Source organism: Medicago sativa, chromosome 1 (genome assembly GCF_051527215.1).
Source record: "Medicago sativa cultivar Bolivia chromosome 1, Bolivia_mono, whole genome shotgun sequence".
Taxonomy (NCBI): Eukaryota; Viridiplantae; Streptophyta; class Magnoliopsida; order Fabales; family Fabaceae; genus Medicago; species Medicago sativa.
This window is the reverse complement of record NC_140749.1, coordinates 6708894-6725168: the sequence shown is the minus strand read 5'-3', so window position 1 is coordinate 6725168 and position 16275 is coordinate 6708894. Positions and strand designations below refer to the sequence as shown.

The 16275-nt window shown below is 31.6% G+C and overlaps 2 protein-coding genes and 1 non-coding gene across 5 annotated transcripts; 2 read left to right on the top strand and 1 right to left on the bottom strand.

Moving 5' to 3' along the window:
- The first annotated feature begins 430 nt into the window (after window positions 1-430).
- TRNAP-UGG (transfer RNA proline (anticodon UGG)) lies at window positions 431-502 on the top strand. The gene has a single exon. It is a non-coding gene; the product is annotated as a tRNA-Pro (tRNA).
- A 1566-nt stretch (window positions 503-2068) lies between these two features.
- Window positions 2069-5019, bottom strand: LOC146952130 (F-box/kelch-repeat protein At3g06240-like). 3 transcript variants are annotated; one of them, XR_015033917.1, is made up of 4 exons: window positions 4871-5019; window positions 3240-4675; window positions 2508-2705; window positions 2069-2428 (listed from the first exon to the last, which is right to left on the bottom strand). XR_015033917.1 is itself a non-coding variant. In XM_085758108.1 (4 exons), exons 2-3 carry the CDS (start codon window positions 4664-4666, stop codon window positions 2570-2572), a joined length of 1563 nt encoding a protein of 520 aa, XP_085614234.1. In that variant the 5' UTR covers window positions 4667-4675; window positions 4871-5019; the 3' UTR covers window positions 2069-2428; window positions 2528-2569. The 3 variants fall into 3 exon arrangements, 2 of the variants coding, with proteins under 2 accessions (XP_085614234.1, XP_085614224.1); XM_085758108.1 differs by having other exon boundaries at window positions 2528-2705; XM_085758098.1 differs by having other exon boundaries at window positions 2069-2705.
- A 2390-nt stretch (window positions 5020-7409) lies between these two features.
- On the top strand, window positions 7410-7946 carry LOC146952129 (uncharacterized). Its single transcript, XM_085700901.1, has 2 exons — window positions 7410-7597; window positions 7682-7946. Exons 1-2 carry the CDS (start codon window positions 7410-7412, stop codon window positions 7944-7946), a joined length of 453 nt encoding a protein of 150 aa, XP_085557027.1.
- Window positions 7947-16275: the final 8329 nt, after the last annotated feature.

Sequence of the window (16275 nt, the reverse complement as noted above, 5' to 3'; positions counted from 1 at the left end):
GGATGATTAAATAAAGTTGAGAAGAAAATAAAGGTGACAATGTAATTATGCAACATATAAAATGATGAGTTGGGTGTGGTGTTAACTTTTACGTGCCATGTTTTGGTTGTTGTCTGATCTAGATTCTCTACCATCATTGAAGTAAGCATATCACAAGATTAGGATGAAAAATGAACAATTTGTATAACTTTATCAAATTTATATAACTTAACAAAATGAGCCTACATAAACTTAATTATTCAATAGACAAAATCTATACTAAGAGATTCATGAACGTAAAAATTCATCATTGCCATCTTAGTCTTACCTATCCCAACCATTCCATTATGATGACAGCTTATATTATGTCCCACTACAACAAATCTAATACTACTATGCAGCTATGTTTTATAGATATATATATGTTTTATAGAAAAGTTAAACATCAACAGGGCATTTGGTCTAGTGGTATGATTCTCGCTTTGGGTGCGAGAGGTCCGGAGTTCGATTCTCCGAATGCCCCAAATTTTTTATTTTTTAATTTTATGTTTATTTTGCAATTTATCTACATTTTTATGAAATAACATGTTATGGTTTGAGGAAAATAATGAAAAACTTCATTCTTTATATAAGTTGCTTTCACGTTGAGGTGGTGTGGCATTTCAAACAATTTTTAAACTCTGTTATTAGCTGGTCACTCTGATTGCAGATAAAATGTTATTATTGTGGCTGAAACAGTCTGGGTTTGATTATTAAATTTTGAAAAATTCAGGTAATATTGAAAGATAAGCAACTTAAAGGAAAGATAAAGGCATTGAAATTACCTTTGACTTGAAAAAAAATACATTTTTTGTTAAAACGTCAAAATGAACACAGATTCTAGAAAATCAAAAGTGCACATAAACCCAGATTCTTCTAAATAAAAAAAACTAGATTAAAGGAGCATAAATTTCATTTTGGGTTACAATGAGAACACCATGGTCTCTTTACAGTGTGATAGCTAATACCTAATTTGCTTTGAAAAAAATTAGTAAGTGGTATAATAATATGAACATGCCAACAACATCAACTTCATCATTTCCATTTTTTTTAGTTGAGTCTGTGTCCATTCCATCGCCGTTCAACTCAACCTCAGAACTATAATTTGTCGACAAGCTCACACCAGTCGAAAAAACTTCATATCTATTCATACAAGTGTAGAAGAGGAAATTCATATTTATGGCTGGTTTTGGAAATGTTGATTTCAGCAACTCGTCTACATCTACAAGATATGCCAATATACTTTTTTGAAGAAACATATATGTCAATATACTGCAATCTTGTTCTCCTTGATTTCAACTTTGTTTTCAAGTTATTAAGGACCCTTCTGTCATGTGTTTACCCACACACTATATTCAACCACTCTAATTTACACTACACACGTTATTTTACTATACTTTGTCTGACTTTACCACCACCTAACCGAACTTCAAATTACCCAATTGGAAACCGGAAGTTTAACGTATATAGCTAGAACGACCCTCACAAATTGCAAAAACTAATTTGTTAAGAAGTAATCGGATTGAAGCTCCTTAGCTCCACCATGTGTTAAGCATACGAGAATTGAGACTGCTACCACATTGCTCACTCCAGGAGGTTGGCCGCCTATCCTATATCTAAAGTCAATGGCAGAGGGATCTTGCTCGTCAACGTTAAGACAAAAACAAAATCTGAATTGCACAATCTACTTTCAACTACTCTAATTTTAATTGAGTAAAAAATACCACTACTATAACCTATACATGTATTTTACTATAATTGTAACCAACTTGTTTACTGACAAAAATAATAAGACACATTAATTCATAAACGTAGCGTTTGTGTCTTCAAGCATGCTTTCCTTAAATTCTTTATTTTGTATGTTGTGACACGATGCTTATAATATCATCTGACATCTCAAACAACATCATGCAAAAAAAAATTGAAATTGTTTAAATCTAACCAATTTGATCAAAGCTCCTCAAGTAAGTGGTTTATATTTCACACTCAGGATTCAGAAACCCTTTTCAAGGAGCAGATAAAGACTAAGAATCTAAGAAGACAAGATAGATGAAGAAAAACATATAGCATATATAAGACATCAGGAAACTGAAGGAAAAAACTGAGCACTAAGCACTGTCTAGTTTTTCCTAATCAAGGTAAAAAGATAGCAAGCCATTCTCCCAAAACCATAGATAATGAACATAGAGATTAAAGTTTACAAAAAAAGACATCATTTGCATCCTAAAGCGAGATATGTATTTTTTTTCAAAAATCACAACTTGTGATTTAGAATAACCCTGCCTATTGTATGGAAGTTCCTTCTTTTTCAGTTGTACTCTTTCATCAAAAGTCTCACCGGAGGAGGGTGCCTAACAAGAGTCCTCATTCAAGATCTTCATTTTCTTCACGCAATTTAAAATTTGCACATCTATATAAAATAAGACCAATATTAAGTAACAAACACTGAGTTATGTGCCTAAAATTGTACTAAGCACAGGTCATAATACCAATCGATGAGAAAACACACATGCAGTAATATTCTTAAGAAGTGGGCACTTCGTTGAATTCTTCAGTCTTCACCATCAGATTCGGAGGAAGATATATTTATTATGTCAGGATAATATGATGAAGAATGTGTACTTTCCACAATTTGTTGGGATAAGGAAAGAACTTCATTTTCCTCTAGCAATTTAAACTTTGCACACCTATATGAATAAATAAAAACAATATTAGGGAACAATATTTATCTAATACTGGCTAAAACTGCAATTTGCAGGGGAGGGGATTGTGTTGTGAAACTATTGACTACTTAGCAACTAAAGAAGATCCATAAGGCATAAAAGAAACTTACAAGATGTAATTAATAATGAAAAATTGGATCAACCGTCCACCTGAACTTATTTTCATTAACAGTCGAAGCCAACATATAAATCAAGGCGGTAGATATCAGAACTAAAGTTATAACAAATATAAAAAACACTATAAATAGATTATTTGTGAAAGCAATTGATTGATGAAAATACAACCTTAAGTGAGAAGATCTATAGATAACAACAAGCCTTCATTTCTCCAAATAGAATGCCAAAAATGGAAATCAAATCATAGGCGGTACGGTAACATAGGAAACTCACACATGTCCCTTCGAATACTCGTCTTATGAATCAAATTAATTATGATTAATTTTGAAGGGAGTATCAGATTCATTTGGGTAAATAAAACTTTAGAAGCTATATCCTTACCTTGAGTGAATATTCAGCACCTCAATATTGTCTCCTTTCACAATATCCTTCAATGGGATTAGACTTGGAATATGTGGAATTACTTCAATCTCTTCTGAACGAGTCCCGTGAATTTGAAAAACTTTGGACCCATATTTCTCAGGTTCATAGTAGATAAAACAATTGCAGGAATGATATAACAATATGACAGCACCCTCTTCAAAGTGTTTTATCGGCCAACAACATGAACCATAAGGCTGCAAATAAGGATTACTGAAAGGACTGGATGAAGCATCAATGCTGTAAACCTTAGTCCATGATTCCCCAATGCCATATTCATTCATAACCCACAATGTAACATCATGGAAAGAACATGCATCAGAAATGTAAAGAAATCCCTTTAATTCTCCCATGCCGATATGCTGATTTCCATAAACATTATTATGATTTTCAAACACATGTGGAGGAGAAGGGAATGATTGCAATCTCTCACTTTCAAAACTGAAACACAACATTGACCTTTCTTGACGATGATATATGATCCAATGAAGTGTGTCATTCACACAAGTGGGACACTCAAGCCTCGAAATAGAAATCTGAAGATCCGCTTCAATATTTCTCCATGACAATGTTCCAACAGTGTGTATCGCAAGGATCACACGCTCAAACTCCCAACGAATGGTACGTTTAACATGCCTTACCCACATTTTTATCACCTTATATTCATTAGTTTTAGATTGGAAACCAAAACCAGAAAATCCACGCATTCGACCTGTGTTCAACTTGACAGGAGTTGTAGTAGCTTTAGGAAGTCTTATGAACTCCCCGGTGACCAGGTTGCAGATCACTAAAGGGATACCGTTAGACGGGTCACTTAAACAAAGAAAGCCATTGCACGAATTCACAACTTTAAATCTATCATGATCCGGATTACAAGCAATATAAACCCCTTTTTTACCCCCCATTACTTTCTCATTCTTTTTCTCCAAAGCTAATCTCCCAGAACAAAGAGGGCGTTTGGATTTATTCTCAATCTCGTCTCTTTTCTCCCTAATCGATTTAGCATCACGAAGAGGAAGCTTAAATATAGGCTCAAGCTTCACATGATTGTTGCTTTCAATCTCAAACCTTTCAGGCTCACACTCAAGAAGGTACAGGGTTCTTGACACTCGGTTTCCATCACCACTTCGAATCATGAGACTAATTGGTGCTCGCTCAAAGTGCAATTTAGCAAAATGTGGTTCTGAAATCATTGTTTTCCAAGTTTTGCATACACATCTACAAATTAAAAGAGACTTAATGGGAAGTTTAAGCAAAATGTGGGCAGTGAGGTGTGATGGAAGATTGGCAAAATAAGGGCAACATGCATTACTTTTTTCCCCTTCATCTTTCTCTTTTGCTTCATTGCCTCTTTGGCTAGCCCTAATTGAACCTTTTTTTCTTTTCATGGCTACACACTATGTTGTAAAAAGAAAAATAAGTAAATTAGAACACATAAAGAGAAACTAAGAAGTAAATACAAGAAAAATTTGAACTTTACAAGAAGAGATTTGGAAAGTAAGAAACCAAATAGCAAAGAAACATTACAGTTAACATAATGGTGATTATTGGTAAAGAAAGAAGAATGATTAGTAAAAATGAAGTGAAAGTACCTTGAAGAATGATTATTGACAGCAAAGGTTGAAGATTGGTGAAAGGGTATGCACAAAGCACAACAAGGCTTGAATACAAACGGGCAACATGTAAAAAAGGTAAATCAAAAGACTTAGACACGTAATGCATTGAAATTCTAAAATAATGCATTTTCTTAGTCAAAATTGTCTAGTTAAAATAATCCATCACATTAACTTTTTTGACCGATAAATACTTATAGAAATTGTGACAATAAGCAGGTATATTGAAGTACTAACATGACAATATTTAACAAATCATTTTAACATAAAGAATTGTTTTGATTAACATGGAGCACAGTCAATAACTATTTTAAAATTTTGATATATTAAAGGATTATTGTCGTTACTCATCACACATGTTAAAAAAATATGTCATCCCTATATTCGCAAATATAATTTTTATATGTCACAATATCGCTTCAAACACAAACAATACACATAAACTAATTGTATTGCTATCATGATCCTCTATTTTTTTAACTTAATTCTCTCCTAAATCTGCAACAAGCAATTGCACTAGAATATGTAGAGAAACTAATTCTTTAGTGATATATGGGGTGTTCAAATTCAAACTGATCCAATGTAAAATCGTAAATTGATCAAAAAAGTTGAAGATTACAAAAAAAACCGCTGAGATCATATCAGATTTTTAATCATTTTTTCAAAACCCAACCAAACTAAATTGATAAAATTAATGTTAATAGTTATTTATTATTTGTCCCAAAAAAAATACTTATTTATTATTTTATTAGTATGATATATTGAATTGATATATTGCTTGTTAGTTTTTAATCTTATATATTGTATTAATTTAATATATCTTATTATCATTTCATATGTTTCAAATATAATTGATCATTTTCATTTTGTAATGTTGATTTTTTTAATATATTTGTGTTATATTTTGCATCAAATCTATTATTTTACCGCATAAGTGTAATATTAATATTGATAAAAAAAATACATGTTTCATCTTGGATATAAAAAAAGAACCAAATTAAACCGCATTTATTTAGATCGAATTAGAGTTTTGTAGAATATTCATCCAAACCGAACCACATATAATTTTTATTTTGGATCAAATAACATTTTGCCTCATAACCGGTCCAAACCATACCGAGAACACCATACATGTTGAGGCTAGGATTGAGACAAGACTTTAACCAAGCCGGCAAACAATGAGATTACTCTTTCCTACACGGTTAACATCATTTTTCTACATGTTTTAAATCAGACTCATACCGAGGATTTCTACCTCCTTACTCTTAAATATATTAAAAATGTAAAAACATTATTCTCTTTGTATGTGTGTGTTAACCCACCGATTTTTAGGGGAAATGTCTTAATAATTCGTAGTTCGATTATAAGGTAAATATAGTCTAACTAAAAATTATTTCATCTAGTAATCGAGTACTAAATTGATCAAGGGAAAATACATTTGAGTATTAAATTGACTACTAAAAATAGACTTGATGATCAAGGTGAATGATAAAAGTTATGTTTGTGGATGTGTTTGCAATTTTGGTAAATTAAGAGACTAATGCGATATTGTGTTACCTCTAGAAATCAAAGTTGCAGTTGTCCCTTTGTTTACACTGATTTTTGGCAAACAATTGCTGGTTTAAAAAATAGTTACTTGCAAGATCAACCAGTAAATCTTAGGAGCATATTTGTGCTTTGTTATTTCCAGGAAATTATAATGTTCTTAAAGGATTAAATAAACAAGAAAAATAAAAGCATAACTCTTGCGAGTTATGCTTTGGTGATCACCCTACTGGTTATTGTCCACCACCATCTGAAGAAGAAGTAAACTTTGTGGGAAACCAACAAAGACCAATTCAACAACAAGGACAACATGCCGGAAGTTCAAATCAAGCCCCATATCCAAGCAACTTCAATCAAGGAATATATCCAGGAAACAACAATTTTCCAAAAGGAAACCCATATAACCAACAATGGAGAGCTCCGCCAAACTACTACTATCCACCACAACCAAATTACTACCAATAACCATACAACAATCCATACCAATATCCACCACAAAATAATCCACAAAATCCACCTCAAAGCACCGATGAAGCCTTGAAACAATTCATACAAGTGTCTATGACCAATCAAAAGAACACCGATGCTTCAATCAAGAGCCTTGAGACACAAGTAGGCCAATTGGCTCAACAAATGGCTCAAGCTAATCAACGAGGAACATTCACCGACAACACACAACCAAATTCAAAAGAGCATTGCAAATCATAGCAATTAAAAGCTATAACAACACGGAGTGGTAAAGTGATCGGTGAAGGGGTTGGTAAAGATATTGAGGTTGAAAGGAAGGTTGAAGATGTTGTCGAGGAAGAGGATGTAGTGGAGTTAGAGAAGGATGTAGATATAGAAAATAAAGGAGAGTTAGTTGAAAAACAAAAAAATAAAAAAAATAAAAAGAAATAGTTGTAGAAAAGGAGAAGGAAGAGGAATTAGAAAATAAATTAGAAGTAGTCGAAAAAGAAAAAAAAAAGTAGTTATGAAAGATGTGGGAAGAAAGAAAGAAAAGAAGAAAGAAGCTGAAAAGAAAGTGTTAACTCAACACTTACCTTATCCACATGCTCCATCAAAGAAAGATAAGGAAAAGCAATACGCAAGGTTTCTTGAACTCTTCAAGAAATTACAAATTGACATTCCATTCTCTGAAACATTGGAACAAATGCCTGCGTATGCAAAATTCATGAAAGAAATCCTTTCCTAAAAGAAAAGAATTAATGAAGAAGAAGTAGTCCAGCGTGACGCTAATTGCAGCGCCATTATCCAACGAAGACTGCCAAATAAAGAACAAGATCCGGGGAGAGTCACTCTTCCGGTAGCTATTGGCGCTTCCACCGTTGGTAAAGCATTACTTGATCTTGGATCAAGCATAAACCTCATGCCCTTGTCTGTCGTCAAAAGAATTGGTGACTTATGTATCAAGCGGACAAGAATGACATTGCAATTAGCCGACAAATCCTTCGCCACACCCTTGGGAATAGTTGAAGATGTTCTGGTAAAAGTTGACAAGCCCAGCTGATTTTGTAGTGATGGATATTGAGGAGGATGAAGATGTACCTTTACTATTGGGGAGGAATTTCATGCAGACGGCTAGAATGATGATTGACCTTGATGATAATATCATGAAGGTTATGGTTGACAATGAAGAAGTTATCATCAACATTCGAGAAGCCATGAAGCACACAAATGACAAGGGTGCATGTTTTAAACTAGATGCTACTGAAGAAGTCATCATGACCACACAGCAGCAAATCCATAAAAGAACACCCCTTGAAAGTGCTTTAACAGATGCACTCAACACCATAAGTGCCGAAGAAGCCAAAGAAATTGAAGAGTGCTTGAAGGAGCTGGATTCCTTAAAAGAGATTCTTCCACATCAAGCCATTCTTGAAGAATTAAAAGAAGAATCCAAAGAAGAAAACAAAAATGATGACACCAAGGAAGAATTAAAAGTCCTACCCTCGCACTTGAAGTATGTTTTCCTTGAGAATGATGGTACCAAACCAGTGATCATCAATAGCTCCTTGTCCGTTGATGAAGAAGAAAAGTTAGTGAAGATCTTGAAAGCCCAAAAGGAAGCTATAGGGTGGAAATTATCCGACTTGAAAGGGATAAGTCCATCTCACTGCATGCACAAAATAATGATGGAAGAAAACTATAAACCGGTTGCACAACCACAACGCCTCTTAAATCCAACAATGAAAGAAGTGGTAAGAAAGGAAGTAGTAAAACTACTTGAAGCTGGAATGATTTATCCAATTTCGGATAGTTCTTGGGTTAGCCCATTTCAAGTGGTTCCAAAGAAAGGAGGAATGACGGTAATCACCAATGATAAAAATGAATTAATCCCATCAAGAACCGTTACCGGATGGAGGATGTGCATTGACTATCGAAGGCTCAGTAAAGCAACAAGGAAGGATCACTTCCCATTGCCCTTCATGGATCAAATGATAGAGAAACTTTCCGGTCAATCCTTTTATTGCTTCCTTGATGGTTATTCCGGTTACAATCAAATTGCTGTGAATCCCGAAGACCATGAGAAGACAACCTTCACTTGTCCTTTTGGTGTTTTCGCTTATCGACGAATGCCTTTTGGCATGTGTAACACACCAGCAACATTCCAAAGGTGTGTTCAGGCTATCTTCTCCAATTTAATTGGTAAGTGTATGGAGGTATTCATGGACGATTTTTCGGTTTTTGGTTCATCATTTGAAGAGTGTTTGAAAAGTTTGGACATCGTGCTGAAACGATGTGAAGAAACTAACTTGGTACTTAATTGGGAGAACTGTCACTTCATGGTTACCGAGGGTATTGTCCTTGGTCATAAGATTTCTTCAAAAGGTATTGAAATTTGAATTGGTGAAAAACTCATTTTTTTTTCACCTTATAACAAAGGAAAACACAGTTCAGATTTTAAAATTTGAATTGCTCAAGGACATTTTTGGTAAATTTACAGGGCGCACTAGTAAAACATAGGGTGGAAAAATTAATAGTTTATAAAAAAAAAAGCTCATTGGATAACTTCTCAATCAAAAAATACATGAAAATTGCTATTCTCCCATAAAAAAAACTGCTTACTCCCAATCAAACTCCACAAAATACCCCCACGTGATTTATATCACTTCAGATGTTATACTCAGCGTGACTTAAGTCACGTTAGAATACAACATACGTGACATAAATCACGTTCAGTCATGTTCTTAACACGTAAGTTAACTTATGTTGGTGTCAAAGACATTCCTTTTCAAAAAAAATTACAGTATGTGTACTAAATTGGGACAAGCAGGGTTAAATAACCGGTGTTACACACCACCATAGATTATTTAAGACAATCAGTAATATTAAATATTCAATGAGGTAGAATAGAACCACTTATTTCAATTTTATTTTTGAAGAACTACGTATTCCACTTAAAGAGTAGAGAATTGATTTTCTAACAAGAGTTTTTCCTAAAAATACATGAAAAATACATTTTGCCTCAAGCGGTAGTTAACTTCCGTTTATATTTTCCTGCTGCAGTTAATTATCGTTGGCTCAACTGCACTTAATTTCGATTTCTGGCAGAGCATCAATTGTGATTTTGCGCGTTTCGATCAGAAGAAAAAAAACGAGACTTATTCGGAATGCTATGAAACTTTGCAAATCATCTATATGTATTTTTATAAAGATGTTTGTAAAGTTTCGTAGCATTCCAACTAAGTCTCGATTTATTTTGATTTTTCGACCAAAACCGTGGAAAATCGCAATTTTTTTCCCGGTGCGAGTCAGGAAAAGTGACCTAGAAGTAGAATTTTTTCACAATTTGTTGCACTCATGTTTAGGACAAAAAAAACATCTCACAAAAAAATTTGAATTTTTCAACAAGGGATGGATTAAATATGAATTTTTTAATCCACCTAAAACTCAAGACATCAAAACATCAAATCTAGAAATCAAATTTTGAACTATTTTTTTGCAGACACCTCTATAAAAATACATATAGATAGGGGTGTAACGGTTCGGTTTGGATTGGTTTTCAGTCAAAAAAATGTCCGAACCGATGAAATCTTCATCGGTTCGGATTAGTTCGGTTTTCACTATTTTTCAAAAAAGAAACCGAACCAAACTAATCGGTTTGGTTCGGTTTGGATTGGTTCGGTTGATCGGTTTGTTTAATAATACAATTAAAAAAAATCATATTCTCACAAAAATATTTCATTGAACTTTGTATAATTGTATTTCATATTTTGTTTTTTCATGTTCTCTATTTTTCAAACAACTTTTCATAACTAACCTTACTCAATATTTCATACATATGATCCAAAATTCATTCATTCATCATTCTTCAAAAACAACTTCATCAAACTCAAATATTTCAATAATCCATGATACATACATACATCATTCATCAACAAACACAAAAATTCCAAAAAGCACATCCTATAATTAAAACATTGTCAAAATAACAAATCAATGGCATAAACATGATAAAACTAACCAAGAGATAAACGATCAGAGCGGTGGCCGGTGGTGATGAACTATTGGTTTGGTGTGGTTGATGGCTAGGGTTTATTTTTTAGTAGAAATGAAAGAGTCTGACTGATGTGATGGGATGAAGATAATGATGAGAGAAAGTGAATGGATTAAAAAGTATTTTATGTTGGACTTTAATTTTGGGATTAACCATAAGTTTGTGTGAGATAGGATAATATTAGTAAAATAAGGAGTGGGGTTATCATCGAATTGGTTCATCGGTTTCACGGATCTCGAAATGAAAAACCATGAACCAAACCAAACTAGATTGGTTTTGATTGCTTCGGATCGGTTTCAAACCGAACCAAACAAGGTCGAATATTTTTTCGGTTTGGTTCGGTTTGGACTTTCGGTTTCGTTGGTTTAGTCCGAACCGCTTACACCCCTACATATAGAGGATCTGTAAATTTACGTAGTATTTCGACTACGCCTCAATTTATTTTGATTTTTTACCGAAACGCATAAAATCGCAATTATTTTCTCAACTACATGTCCAGTAAAGTTACATAGAGGTTGAATTTTTTCATTATTTTTTGCACACATGTTAAGGACATAAAACACAACATTTTCCCAAAAAAAATAGAATTTTCCGACAACGAACAAATAAAATATGAATTTTTAATGCGTCAAAAACTCAAAATACCAAAACATCAAAGTTTTTATGAATTTTTTAATCAAATTCAAAATATGAATTTTTGCATTCCTTTTTGTGATTACTCATCTTATATGAGGAAATTCGATGTGAAAACATATATAGTTGATTCAGTAGAATACATGTGTTGTGTTCTCTTCATTCTTTTGAGTTTTCAAACAGACTTGCAAATTTGAACAATAAGTATAAGACACTTCAATGTCAACATTTTCAGCAAACTTTCAAGAATTTAATTAAAACCCAACATCATGATGATGATGATACCACATATTTAGGGAGAACGTAATGTAATGTAGATGAAATTAAAATTAAATAAAATTGTGTATTTTTTTAATTGATTTCATGTAGTTGTGCAACTTTATTCAAATTAACTCATTATTTAGATTTATTCAACACCAAAATGCGCAACATATTCAAAAACATAAAAAAAAATCCTAAACAATTAGACATTACAAACAATTACATATAATCATCTCCCTCATCACATAAGTCAATTGGGTTGTCCTCGGTAGTTCCCGGGGCTCCTGCTTTTGGTTGAGGACCAAAATAATAAGTCTTTCCACTCCTCCTCAACCTGGACTTATTGTACACCGGCACTTTCACATCATTGCATATGGCTAATTAATTTTTGCATAAAGTTTCACCAAGTTATTATGTTATAAAAGGGGTTTATATGGAAGGAAAGTATATAATTTTGAAACATCAATAGATTAAAATGTAGTCAAACAATAGTAGCAACAAGTTGCAAGCATTCAACCCTAAAAAATAATTCTTGCAATAATTTCAAGCAATATTAGTCTACAATATCAGAGTGGCCGAACCTCTTCATCTGCAATAATATGGTGAAGTGCATGGAAGGCGTTTGTGTAATTTCGGCACTGAGCTAGAGGTAAAGTTGCACCAGCCAGCACACGAATGAGTGCCAAACTGTAGGATTGTTCAAGAAAATTACAGCTGATACTTCAACAACAACGTTTTCTCTTGTTAAGAAGGGTTTCCTTATGCATGTTCCCCCAACATTGTCAAAGTTAATGTCAATGCCTTTGGGGAAGCCTATTAACAATTGTTGTGTGTGAAAAAGTGGATATTGAACCACATATGTAAGAGGATCTATATATCTGCTACTTTAAAGTTGTGTAAAAATGTGGTGTTAATTTTACCTGTGTAGATTCTCTAGTACATAGCTCCAAATTTGAACTATTCAAGTAAAAAAAACTATCAGTTGATGATAAATTTATTTTTTAAATTTTGACACTTTTGACCTCTACAACTACATAAGAGTATCAACAAAGAAAATTGTCTAGACAATGTTCAAAACAAAAATAGGCTGACTTTTTTTGCAAATGAATACCTTAATTGCTTATATTGAAGAAAAAAAAAAGGGTTAAATGTTTTTGGTCCCTATAAATATGTCAACTTTTTGTTTTAGTCCCTCTAAAATTTTCCTTCAACTTTTAGTCCCTATAAAATTTTCAATCACTACTTTTGGTCCCTATTTTTAATTTAATTTTTTTATTTTTTAATGAAATTGTGCAGAAATGTGTAAAATATTCTAAAAAAAATTCCTAAAAAAAATTAGAATTTTTTAACAAAACACAAATTAAATATGAATTTTTAACCTTAAAAAATATAAAAATTCATATTAAATTCATGTTTTGTTAAAAAATTCTGAATTTTTTTTGGAGTTATTCTTATAATATTTTGAATTTTTCTGGACAATTTTATTAAATAATATGAATTTTACATCTGAGTTTACTTTAAAAGAGGGACCAAAAGTGAAGATTGAAAATTTTATAGGGACTAAAAATTGATTGGCAGCCTTTCTCTCTTCTCTTCTCTTCTCTTATCTCTAAACCTTGTTTTCTCCAAAAACTGATCGTACGTTCTATGTCTTTCTAAACCTAACTTCTCTTATTTATAACCCCTCATCTAACTTCTCTTACACCTCGAAATTACTCTTTTCCTCATAATCTTATTTATTTCTAAATTAAATATATATCTCTCCCACTTAATAACCTCAAAATTACTCTTTTCCTCATAATCTTATTTATTTCTAAATTAAATATATATCTCTCCCACTTAATAATATTAATACACCAAATAACAAATATACCTCTTCACTAATAACAAATATATTTCTACACCAGATAACATATATATTTCCACACAAAATAACAAATATATTTCTACACTAAATAACATATATATTTCTACACAAAATAACAAATATATTTCCACACAAAATAACAAATATATTTCTACACTAAATAACATATATTAACAAATATATTTCTACACTAAATAACATATATATTTCCACACAAAATAACAAATATATCTCTACATCAAATAACAAATATATTTCTACACAAAATAACCCCACAACTTAATATTTATTTTATTTTCGAATCTTATTTTATTAAACAATAAAATAAGTCACAATGTCTCATAAATTTCTCTAAAAATCATATAAATCACATAAATCTTATAAATCACACTAATCATATAGATATATTCTAAAACTCATTTAAAATAATTAAATAATCGAAACGGGCGTTACAACTCTACCCCCTTAAAAGAATTTCGTCCTCGAAATTCAAAGCACAAGAGATAAATGAATTTAATTATTACTTAAATATCTTAAACAAAATAGTAACTTCAAACATTACACAAAAACCACATTAAGGTTAGCCAGTCAAACATGATCACATAATAAAACATAACCATTAAATAGAAAACACAACGACAGTATTCTACCGTCACACGACACAACGACTCATCTACTTGGCCGGACGGACCGACCTGCTCTGATACCAATTGTAACACCCCGTTTTCCCAACATAAAAATTTCATAATAAAAATCAGAGTAATTCAACTTAAACGAAATGTCACATTCTTTTTCTAAAAACATAAACTGAATAAATAAATATTTATCCTTCAAAATCCAATATCATATTATTTTAAACTTCGCAGCGGAATAATTTCAACAACTTAAATAATCTTTGGCACAAGGGCCTCAATATAAAATCTCGTAAAACTTAGTTCAACATCAATTCTACAAGTTTTCATCATCTAATCATCAAATCTCTCTCAAAACCCTAATTCTCAAATTCTCATAAACTTAACCTAAAACATGTTAAATCTAATTATCAGAATTACAGACTTAATATTACTGAAAGTTAGTCTCACCCTTACCTTAGAATTATCGATTGGCAGCCCTTCTCTCTTCTCTTTTCTGCTCTTCTCTTCTCTTCTCTTCTCTCTAAACCTTGTTTTCTCCAAAAATTGATCGTACGTTTTATGTCTTTCTAAACCTAACTTCTTTTATTTATAACCCCTCATCTAATTTATCTTACACCTCAAAATTACTCTTTTCCTCATAATCTTATTTATTTCGAAATTAAATATATATCTCTCCCACTTAATAACCTCAAAATTACTCTTTTCCTCATAATCTTATTTATTTCTAAATTAAATATATATCTCTCCCACTTAATAATATTAATACACCAAATAACAAATATACCTCTTCACTGAATAACAAATATATTTCTACACCATCTTTCAAAAAAAAAATATATTTCTACACCAGATAACATATATATTTCCACACAAAATAACAAATATATTTCTACACTAAATAACATATATATTTCAACACAAAATAACAAATATATTTCCACACAAAATAACAAATATATTTCTACACCAAATAACATATATATTTCTACACAAAATAACAAATATATCTCTACATCAAATAATAAATATATTTCTACACAAAATAACCCCACAACTTAATATTTATTTTATTTTCGAATCTTATTTTATTAAACAATAAAATAAGTCACAATGTCTCGTAAATTTCTCTAAAAATCATATAAATCACATAAATCTTATAAATCACACTAATCATATAGATATATTCTAAAACTCATTTAAAATAATTAAATAATCAAAACGGGCGTTACAGTCAGTTCTAGGGTGCCTTTACCTTCGGTGCCTTTGTTCTTATCTCTCTCTTAACTATTCATTCTCTCTCATCTAAATAATTTATTTTAATCATTCATTCAACATCCTCTCTCAAGGCATCACTCCCAAGGTGAGAAACATCACCTTCTTCATCCTCCAAACAACACACCACCAAAGCACTTGTATCCTCATAACCCACAGATACAATTTGTGTGCGGAATTACCATTAATCTCCGGACAATCCTTCTTGAAGTGACCCATCAATTATTCCCTTTCAAAATATATTTGCATCAAATCTTCCTTCATACGGTACAAAAATTTATTTATTGTCCATAAATATATTTTCAGCACAAAATATATTTGAAACAAATCTTTTATATTTTTAGCAACAATATTCTTCATCCATCAAATTTTGAGTCAATTTCAACTAATTTCGAAAGAAAAATTTGAGTTTTTATTTCAATTTTTTTATTCTAATTTTCGAAATATATTTTATATTTATTTTCAAAAATTTCGAAATATATTAAGTTCCATAATTTTTCATTTTTTTATAAAATAAAACTTATTAGTGTCATCGTTAGCATAACTCAGTTGGTAGGGACAATAAATAATATATGTAAGGTCCGGGGTTCGAACCCCATCCACCACAAAAAAAATAAAAAATAAAACTTCTTACTTTCGAAAAAAATTCTAATTTATTCAATTTTTTTTA